General features: G+C 47.2%; 1 protein-coding gene across 1 annotated transcript in view; it reads right to left on the reverse strand.

Moving 5' to 3' along the window:
• The window catches only part of KANK4 (KN motif and ankyrin repeat domains 4), a 46010-nt gene extending 45955 nt beyond the window's left edge, over positions 1 to 55 (reverse strand). The window contains exon 1 of the mRNA XM_021667741.2: positions 8 to 55. Coding sequence (XP_021523416.2) covers positions 8 to 23 — 16 coding nt within the window. The 5' untranslated portion in view covers positions 24 to 55. The remainder of the gene's footprint in view (positions 1 to 7) is intronic.
• Between the last annotated feature and the right edge of the window lie 10820 nt (positions 56 to 10875).

Consider the following 10875-nt stretch of genomic DNA (forward strand, 5'->3'; position numbering starts at 1 on the left):
TGCCTACCATCTGTCTTCTCCATCTTTGGAGCGCTGACCCTCAGTGTCTCAGGTACTCTTCATCCAATGAGTCTGTAAAACTTGTTGGAGAGTTCTGAAAGAAAGGAGGATATAGAAGTGGTAAGTCTCATTAGAGTTCGAGTAAGTACTGAGGAAACACAGCACTACAGAAAGTATCACTCATTCCTTCCTTTCTCCCAGGGTGCCCATGAGCCCACAGCCCTTCCAAGGAGGAAGATTAAAACCTGTACACATTTCTAGAGCCCAGTGCTGGGTGTTTCTTCACGGAATATTAGCAATAGTTGACACGAAAGGAAGTATTTGGTCCAGTCGTCTCACTTGGTAGATGAGGAAACTGGGCTGAGGAGTTCATTGCTCTTAGGTCTCTCAGAATATTAGTGAAGGTGCTAGTATCAGACCCAGGCTTCTGATACCAGCACAGGGCTCTTTCTGTAATCTCAAGAGTTGAAATCTACCTATCTCCATCCTGGGAAGAGACTTATAGTCCATTTTGTGAAAAAGCTGGAATCAGGGTACCTGTAAATGATATGTGACATGTCAATCAGACAGAAGACAGAGATGAGATAATTGCAAGTACTGACGGAGCTGACACTTAGAGGTGATTTCCAACCATGGGCGGAACAAGGGGAAGTTCAACCTGGGTGGCCCGAAGACATGGGTAACTATTCAAGCAGAATATTGCCCTGGCTCTGAATTAGTGTGCCTTGAGGTTTGACCATAAATTCTCCCCAAAGTTTTAATCCATTCCCAGGACTCTTTCGTCAAATGGTAAACATCCTAGCTCCTGCCCCCATCACAATAAATCACCCAGGAAATTGGCTTTTTATGATGGTAACGCCACATACATCAGAATAGTGAATCATCTGTGACACCGCAGCAGTGGAAGCAGGGTTGTTTTAGGAATTCCAATGTGCTTGACAACGAACTCCAGACCAGGAAAGTGAACCAGTGATGAGGGAAGGACTGGGGGAAACTGAGGGCGAAAGAAAAGGATGATGGGTGGCCCCCAGAAACCAAGGATGGAAAAAGCGGGACAAACAAGTAACTGGAGAAGAGGACTGGAAAATGTGAGGCCTGTCAAATAAGAGGGAAATGCCAAAGTTTGCCCACCAGGAAGTTCAGCATCACTTCTTCCTGTGAGTGCTGCTTCTGCCTCATCCCCTCCAGCCCATGTACCAAGCAGCTGTCAGCGGGGCCTTGCCCTGTACAGGTGAATGGAGCCCCAAAGGGCAGGCATGTTTTCCAGAAGCAGAGACACTCCTTGCAGAAGGATTGGCACACTGAGTACCTTGTGTACCTCCGGGGCAGCAAGCAGTGCACCAGCACATCCTGTGGGGCTGACCTGGGGAAGCAAAGAGCTAGAGAAGTTAGGGACAAGGGAGCTGAGAGTGTAGATGGTCCTGTGGAGGCTGACAGTGGAGAGGTGTGGAAGCTTCTAACCTGGGGTGAGGGAGGCTGGCCTTTGTTATAAAGAGAACGCTCCCAGGCAGAGGACGCTGCTGCCTCTCTCGCCACCCCAGCTCTGCAGTCTGCAGCAGGCGATGCCGGCACACAGGAGGCAGCAGCAGGGGAAGCTTGCAGAAGAAAAGAGCGAGGTGGCAAACCCTAAGCTTGGCCCTTCATCTCCACCATCGAAGCCTCTCCTGCTCCCGCTCCCCCTCCCTCTCACCCCTGTAACATTACTGAGCAACAGGCGTAGCTGGGAGTACATGCATTTGTGAATTATCTCATGCTATCTTCACGCAAAGAGGATTATTATTATTCCCATTTTTCATGGAGAGAGACTGAGGCTGAGAGGGTTGACAGGGCTGCTCATGTCACATAAGCAAGTGTTGCAGAGGGATTTGCCCTCAAGTCTAGCCAACTCCAAGCCTGGATTGGGAAGAAAAGTGATTTGCAAACCTTTGTCCCCCCATAAGTCAGCCTGGTTCCCTGACACTATGACTGATCCCGAGCTCCCGTGTGAGGGGAAATGCTTCTGACTGGTGCTTCTCTGCCTCTCCCACGGTATACACAGAAAGCCTCTGGGCTTAGAGGAGAACTGTTCTCTTATAAAGCCTCCTGGGCCAAAGGAGAGCTCTGCTCCTCCAAGGCTGGACACCAAGCAACACAGCTCCTAACTGCAGAGGAGGGGGCCACCAGGGGGTACAGCTGGACTTTTGGCTACACAAACTCTCATCATCAGCCCAGGAACTTCAATAGCACGCCCAGCCTTTGGTTAGAATTGGGAATTCAGCCCATCCTATATCAGATCATATGACTTTAAAGAATTATTCAGCACACATTAGGTCAAATTTCATTAAAAAGAAGTCTGTAGAGACCTCTACGATTTCTCCTAGACTAGTTTTCACTAAAATTAATCATTTCGAGGCTATAGAAATTAAGTGGAGCTGACACCCCAACTCTCAAAGGAGAGGGCTCGTCAACTTTTCACTCTAAAGGGCTCATAATACAGGAAGGAAGGAGGGCTCTGTCATGCGCACAAGTCACCACTTCTAGCCCCAACTCCCACCCGAGCCTTCTCCACCTTCCTCCATGGTCCTGACAGCAGACATCTTGGAGCTTAGCTAAGAGTTTCCTTCCAGTGCGCAAATGCTCGATGTGGTTAGATTAGGCAAAAATAACTGCCATATCAACACATGCACGCTACCATGTTTGCTATACAACAGAATATGAAAATAGCATTATGGGACATAGTTCCCTTTTAAAATAGAATTTTGCAACTCTCCAGAGCATTTAAACATTTAAAGTTTTGGCATAAAGCCATTTCTTTTCTTTTCTTTCTTTCTTTTTTTTTTTTTTTTTTGAGATGGAGTCTCACTGTCACCCAGGCTGGAGTGCAATGGTGCAATCTCAGCTTATTGCAACCTCCACCTCTGGGTTCAAGCAATTCTCCTGCCTCAACCTCCTGAGTAGCTGGGATTACAGGCAAGCACCACCATGCCCAGCTAATTTTGTATTTTTAGTAGAAATGGAGTTCCACCATGTTGGCCAGGCTAGTCTCGAGCTCCTGACCTCAGGTGATCCACCTGCCTCAGCCTCCCAAAGTGCTGGGATTACAGGAGTGAGCCACTACGCCCAACCATAAAGCCATTTCTTATCTATTCTGTTAAGTCATATCCCCAGTGTTCAGGACCTTTAAATACCTTGTGTTATGATGTTACTTTTCATTTGTTTTTGTTCTATGCCGGGGTGGTGGAGTTAGGGACCAACCTCTCTCCATAGCTCACCATATGCTAGATGTTTTGGGCATACATAGCTTGCTTTCTCTCTAGCTCTTCTCCCCTACTAGTCTGTAAGCTCGTGAAGGTCAGAATTCTTGCAAGTCTCGTTCCTGTGTCACCCCCAACTCCCCGTGTCTAACTCATGGCAGACATTCAGTTCATGGTTCTTAAATGAACAAAACAAAAGGAACAAGACTGTCTGTCTTCAAATGAAACCCATAGAAAGAAATTAACATGAGCTAAGCACTTACACTGGGAATCAGCCACTGGGTATAATTTCTCATTTCACCCTCATACAAGCAATCCTAGGAAACGGGAACATGTCCAAGTTACAAATGAGGAAATTAAGGCACAAAGAGTCCATGTGGCCCATCCAAAGTGACCCAGTTAATTAGGAGCAGGATAGCTTGTGTGACTCCATCATTCCCCTGTGCCTTTCCAAGCATATGGGGCAGTGAGATGAGGACCAAGGCTGACCATTTAAAATCCAGCAAAGAAGCGGTCACTTGGCAGACAGTGATGATAGTTCACGTGCAACTCCCAGGCCAGGCTGGAAACGGTTCCAGCCGGGTCCACCATCAGTGCCTGGGAGCATGGGTTTCCCCAGGTCAGCCCCACTCCTGCAACATTTATCCACACTCTCTCCTCTCCACACTTACTCCTTTTATGATGCCATTTTCAAGCTCATTTCTAACCTCAAATCCAAATATAAAGAGACCTTCCCCTACTCAGTTTTGAAACAAACCTGGTCTGTACTTTTGTTCTCTTCAACCCTCTTTTTATTCTACAATAATAAAAATGTGGTGTTTCATCCCAGAGCAGGCTGCATGCCAAAATAAATAGCACCTTGGATTTCCTTGAAAAGAGAGCTTGGCTCAAGTCTCAGCCTCATTGCCACGAGAATTCTTGGAGAATTCAACCTTACAAAGTCAAGTATTTAGCAAGGTAGTACACCAAACAACAACCCTGCCAGTCCCTTGCAAAGACAAAGCACTCTTTCCAAAAGAGAGAAAAAAAAATCACCCGTACCTCGGACTGATCATGCCAAGATGATGAGAGCTTCCTGTTTCCCCATCCCAGGACCCCAGCCTTTCAAGCATAAACATTCCTCGTGCTAAGAAGCAGGAGGCGTCTGACCGCTGCTGCTAAACATTGAGAGGGCTGAAGCTGGGACACCAGGGGAGGTGAGAAGTACTGAGAAAGATTCTGCTAACCGAGTTCTCCAGCGGGCTCACTTCCTGCCAACCGGAGAAACAAAGAGATAACTCCTGCTCAATAAATGACACATTAACACAATCTCACTAACTCCATTCCCACGTTTTTTGCAAGTGTCTGTCATTTTCGCCTGCATTGCAGCAGCTGAATCTGGAGCTTCACGAAGAAGAGAAAACAGTCAGGAGGAATGCTGTGTCCACATTACCTTCCCTGGCATCCTCCCCCTGCACAGCCCACAGCAGGGAGGACTTGTCTCCTTCCCAGAAAGCCAGCTTTGGGCTGCAGGGCCGGAGCTGATCACTCTCATGCCTTCAGCACAGCCGCGTCTGTTTCGCAGCTGTTAAAGGACTTGGTCAGGTGATCCGTGACCTTGCTGGAAAAGCAAATACTGACTTCCTTTTTGCTCTCGGGAATAGGTGAGTGGGGTAAGAAAGGAATTCACTGCTCAATAAGCTAAGACTGGATCTTGTAGAAAGAGAAACTACGCTCAAATCCTTCAACTGGAAAGTTAGTTCCCAGAGCTGCTATCGCTTTGGAGGAACACAGCTAAAGACGTCCAAACAACACACAATCTTCCTTCTTGACTCCTCTGAATCTGGCAGCTCATCTGAGCAGTTGTAATTAATTATGCTTTCCTCCTTCCTCCCTGCAGCTGATGCGGCTCATTAATGAATTTGTTCCTAATGAGGATGTAGCCTCCTTAGAGTTGAAACCCTTCAATAGTGCATCACTTTCATCCTGGCTCGGCTTTAGAAACATCCCTCCCTAACCCCTCCTGGTGACCCTGGACCACATGAAGCCTCTGATCATTAAACAAACAGAAGTCTGTCGGGGCGGAGCCGAGACAGAAACAATGACCAGTAAATTCCTGGGGCTGGAGTGGCAGCTCCTATTCCTGCTGCTCTACCAAACTGCTGCCCTAGAGCACCAAAACACACCCAATTCTGGCAGGAATGGAAAAGCAAGGAAGTACCTGCTGTGACGACCAAATTATTGTTCGGTGGATCCAACTCCAGGCAGGGTTTCTAACTGCAGCACAGATCAGAGACTCTGAGAGGCGGGGTGCCGGAGCCAGGGAGCAGGCAGCTGCCAGAGGAGCAAGGTTTCAGAGTATCCCAGGCAGGCACAGTGAACGGTCTCCCTCCAGCCCAAAGCTGCTGCAGTTCTTGGGAGCAGAGACAGGTGTGAGGTGCAGGCACCAGGCTCCAGTCTCTCCAAACCCCACGCTATCCCCGGAGCTGAAGGAGTGGGGGTGGTCCAGGAGGGGCCAGGAGAGCGTCTGGGCTCCTTTATGCAGACTCAGTAAAAGGATTAGAGGGACGTTGTTCCTTCACCTCCCGGTGCTCTAACCAAGTGAGGCTGTTGCTGGGAAATGAAGCCTCACAGTAAGACACATCAGATGCAGCTCCGACCTTCACTGACACTGACTGTCCGGATGTGCCTTCCAAGACCAGGGGCAGGTTCCTGTCTAACCCATGCTGAAATTGATGCTAGCGAAGAGTGTCACCCTGAAACGCTGCCTGCATCGAGCCTGGTACACTTGCAAAGCACATTCCGTCCCGTGTCCCATTTATCCTTGCATCAACACTTGAAGCAGCCAGAACTAGTGTGAAGGTGAAGAAAATAAGAGACAGTCTATGTGATTTCCCTTGGGTCATCCGGGAGCAAAGAGTTCTGGGGTAAAGTTCTATGTTCTTCTCATTGCCCTGGATCAAGTTCCTTACTTTTTTGGGAAGATTCTAGAGACTCTTGCTCAAGATGGAGGTTAGGAGACTTTGCAAAGTACTCAGGATGACGTAGTGGTAGGCAAGTCTATGGAATACTAACATGGCTTTTCTCAACTGGTAAAAATAATTTTCTGATTAACTGAGTACGCAGACCAATCATCAGAATAAAAAAGAATCTAAAGTATACCTTGAACTCTAAGGGTATAGAAAAATATACTGAGGCGCAAACTACTTCTCTGATACACCTCAAATGATCATTGAGCATCCCTTCTAAACTGGCTAGAGAATGGCTGGAGGCACACAGCATTCTCTAAGATGCAGACGGAAGAAAAGCCCTCCATGTTACCAGGTCCGATGCCTTTCCAGCCACCCGCCCTTCCCCTCTGGTCTATCTGTGTGAGCAAGATAAGCACTCTCTTTCCCTCTCCCGGGATAAATTTTTCCTGATCTAGGACAGATAGGTGAGAGGTTTTCCTCCAGAGCCATGCCTTGCCTGCAAGAACCCACATTCTACCTGGAATGCCGTTACATGTTCTCTGCCTGTCCAGTTCCTCTGCTCAGACATCCCCAAGTGCAGTGACCATCCTTCCAGCTGCCACTGTCCCTGTCTGCCTGCTACTGCAGCGTGTGGCATATTCTAATTGCTGCTTCTGCATCTGTCTCCTGGCCAACATCACAGGCTAACTGCTCCATAAAGTGTGTAAACGTATCTATAATCCCTACAGCTCCAAATACAGATGACCTCTCCAGCCACTTTCTTACATGTCAAGGGAGCACTCTGCTATTCCCCCGGCCACCAGGCCTCTTATCAGATTTAAAAAGACTACAGAATGAGGGAAGGGAATATGGGTTGAGTATCTTTTATCTGAAATGCTTGAGACCAGAAGTTTTTTGGATTTCAAATTGTTCTGGATTTTGGAATATTTGCATATACATAATGAGATATCTTAGGAATGGGACCAAGTCTAAAAAGGAAATTTATCCACGTTTCATATATGCCATATCACACTGCCTCAAGGTAATTTTAAACATAATATTTGAAATAATTTTGGGCATGCAACAAAGTTTTGACTGCACTTTGACTGTGATCTGTCACAAGAGGTCAAGTGTGGAATTTCCCACCTATGGTGTCATGTCGGTTCTCAAAACATTTCAGATTTTGGAGCAATTTAGATTTTTGATTTTCAAATTAGTTCTACCTATAGTAGTCCCTGCAGCAGTGCCACCAATAAGCTTGACTCTAATGCCAGGACAGAAGATACACACACACACACACACACACACACACACACGATGCACCCATCCACACATCCACACACACACACACGATGCACCCATCCACACATCCACACACACACACACACGATGCACCCATCCACACATCCACACACACACACACACGCACACACACGATGCACCCATCCACACATCCACACACCCTCATCACACTCCCTTGACTTCTCCAGACCTCCTCCTTCTGGGGAAAGGTTTGGATGTTTTGTCCCCTCTAAAATCTCATGTTGAAATGTGACCTCCAGTGTTGGAAGTGGACCTAGTGGGAGGTGTTTGGGTCAAGAGGCTGGATCCTTTTTTTCTGAGATAAAGTTGCCCAGGCTGCAGTGCAGGGGCATGATCTCGGCTCACTGTAACCTCCACCTCTCAGGTTCAAGTGATTCTCCTGCCTCAGCCTCCTGAGTAGCAGGGACTACAGGCATGCCTGGCTAATTTTTGCATTTTTAATAGAAACAGGGTTTTGCCATGTTGGCCAGGCTGGTCTTGAACTCCTGACCACAGGTGATCTGCAGGCGGATCCTTCATGAATGGCTTGGTGCCCTCCCCACAGTAATGAGTTCTCACTCTCTTAGTTCACACAAGAGCTGGTTGAATTCGTTAAAGGAGCAGGTGAGGCCCCCTCTCTCTCTTGCTCCCTGTGTCATCACGTCACACATCTTTTCCCTGGTTGCTTTCTACCGTGATTGGAAGTTTCCTGAGGCCTCACTAGAAGCAGATGCCAGCACCATGCTTCTTGTACAGGCTGTGGAACTGTGAGCCAAAACAAACCTCTTTTCTTCATAAATTACCCAAGTCTCAGATATTTCTTTATGACAATGCAGAATGAACACAGGTTCAGTTCTTGGGCTCAGCATGAGGTGCTGGGATAGGCACTGTGCTCACTGTCTATGTCTCTCAGAAGAGAAGAAATTCTGCCTTGATAACTTACCCAGGATACTCATTTGAACTCATGGTCAAGCAGGGAGGTGAGCAGAACAGGGAAGGTTATCCTCTGTTTTCCAAATGAGGAAATAGTCTGTTCCCAAGGTTACAGAGAAAAAAAGAAAAAGAAAAAGAAAAAAAAGGGCAAAACCTCAACTCAAACCCATATAGTCTGTTTCCCAGTCCAGTACTCTTTCTGCTAAACCACACGCCCTGAACTGGGCATGCAGGCAAATACAGAGGACACACAAATAGCAGGACACAAGCTTCTGTGCTGGTGCTGTCTAGGCACAAGGTGGCCTCACGTTGAGGGAAGGTCTTCATGAGAAGCCACAGCCACTTTCTCTAGAGGAATTTGTGCTTTTTGGGGGAGAATTCTCCCATGGTTTTGCCATGTCTGGGATACCAGCATCCCTCATCCCTATGCCTCACCAAGACATATGTCTTAAGACCAGCAGCCAGCTTTATGTTCCTACCAAGCCCACAGGCCATCTCCTGAACCAAACATGTTTGTCCACAAAAACTTTCCTGACAAGAATCACAGGACTGGAGGGAGGTTTGGCTCCTTTTGCAGTTTAGAAATGCTCAGCTCCTATGGCCCAGGTCCCTTCGGCCCCATGATGGAAAAAAGATGAACCGTCCAAGTCCAGCAAGCTGGGGGCTAGGCCATAGGGGATAAGAGGCTCAGCTCTCTGAAGAATGTGCCTTTTATCTAAGCAATCCCTTGGCTTTTGCATTTTACTCGGAAGGGTTAGCACTTTGGTGGGTTGTGTGACTGCATGGAGCTGAGAAGGGCACGCTTGTTAAATATTCACACACTCGACTAGAGCCTCTCTGAGCAGACTGGTCAGTCACAGTCATTCCCACAGAATGCAACTTAAATAGGCAGAGAAAGAAATTATGCATGTGAGACCCGTGGGTGCAGCCATCCAGGAGGGAAACCAGCTATTCTAAAGATTGACTCTATAAAGCAGATGTAATTTTCTGAGGGAAGAAACTGGGCCAGTTGTAGGGAGAGAGGAGGCTGCACTAACCAGTGGAAAACGCTCCTTGGAGGGAAAAAAGGCATTAGACTTGCAGGGATGAAGACCTCCACTCCGCACCTCTTTCTTCATTTAGATGCTTCCAAAATGCTCTTAGTCCTTGACTTAAACAAACCATAAAATCAAACTGCCAACTGCCAAACGAGGAAGGGGCACGAGCAGGCAATTCATCAAAGAAAAAACACAAATGGTTAATGTTTGAAAAACGTATAACCTCACAAATTAATAATAAAAAAGGTGTCAGCTCAGTCTTGACGTGCCATACCCTGCAATGAGCCAGGCACTCTGGTCCAACCCAAACAGCATGCTATTCCCAAAAGAACTCTGCCGAGCTTGTCCCACCCGCCTTATTTTGTTGTTGTTCTGTTTTGTTTTGTTTTAGGCTTTTAGTGCCGGAAGCCATGGGTTTTAGTCTCTGTCTCTAGTGATAAGCGGAAAAGAGGGATGAGGAAAGGGCTTTACTGACATAACCAGAAACAGAATCTAAGAACCCGTGACTGCATTCTCTCCCTTGGACACCCCCTGCGTACTGTTACTTCTATTGTCCAAGGTCAAGGCAGAGGCATCGAGACCATCAGAGCCAAGATTAGAATCCGTGTTTTTCTGATGTTAATAGGCTGCTCTTAACCATGGTACAGCAGACTCTCTTACGAGTTAGAAAAATATTTTGTTTTCAAAGAAAGATCATCCTCAGTGTTGATGAGGAGGGGACACGCCCTCCCCAGAAGATCACAGCAGAATGGGGGCAGCTGTAGCCAAGAGAGGAGCTGCAGGCTGTGGCAATGCCTTTGAGCACACCATGAGGATCTCCCAGCACACTGCCTCCGTGTCTAATGGCATTGTCTAGTTTGTACATGTGCACAGGGGAATTCAAAATCAAACACAGCAAATACAATGGTGAAGAGAGAAGAAGACAAAAAAAGGTCATAGTCACATGTGATTTCTTTCCTTGGTGGTCTAGGAATCATCACTATTTTTTTTTTTTTTTTTGAGACGGAGTTTGGCTCTTGTTGCCCAGGCTGGAGTGCAGTGGTGTGATGTCGGCTCACTGCCACCTCCGCCTCCCAGGTTCAAGCGATTCTCCTGCCTCAGCCTCCTGAGTAGCTAGGATTACAGGCATTTGCCACCATACCCAGCTAATTTTGTGTTTTTAGTAGAGATGGGGTTTCTCCATGTTGATCAGGCTGGTCTTGAACTCCTGACCTCAGATGATCCACTCGCCTTGGCCTCCCAAAGTGCTGGGATTACAGGCGTGAGCTGCCATGCCTGGCCTGGAATCATCACTATTATGATGTATTCTTGGAAAATAAGAAATAAATTATTTGGGGGGAAAGAGATGGGAGGTCAACATAATTCTGCCTCCTGGCTACAGCAATTTTCATGTTCAACTATTTTGCATATTTAACAGAATCGAAGGGCCAAGTCTACAGT

This window comes from Aotus nancymaae, unplaced genomic scaffold (assembly GCF_030222135.1).
Source record: "Aotus nancymaae isolate 86718 unplaced genomic scaffold, 86718_ANA_hifiasm-v0.15.2.pri h1tg000007l, whole genome shotgun sequence".
NCBI lineage: Eukaryota > Metazoa > Chordata > Mammalia > Primates > Aotidae > Aotus > Aotus nancymaae.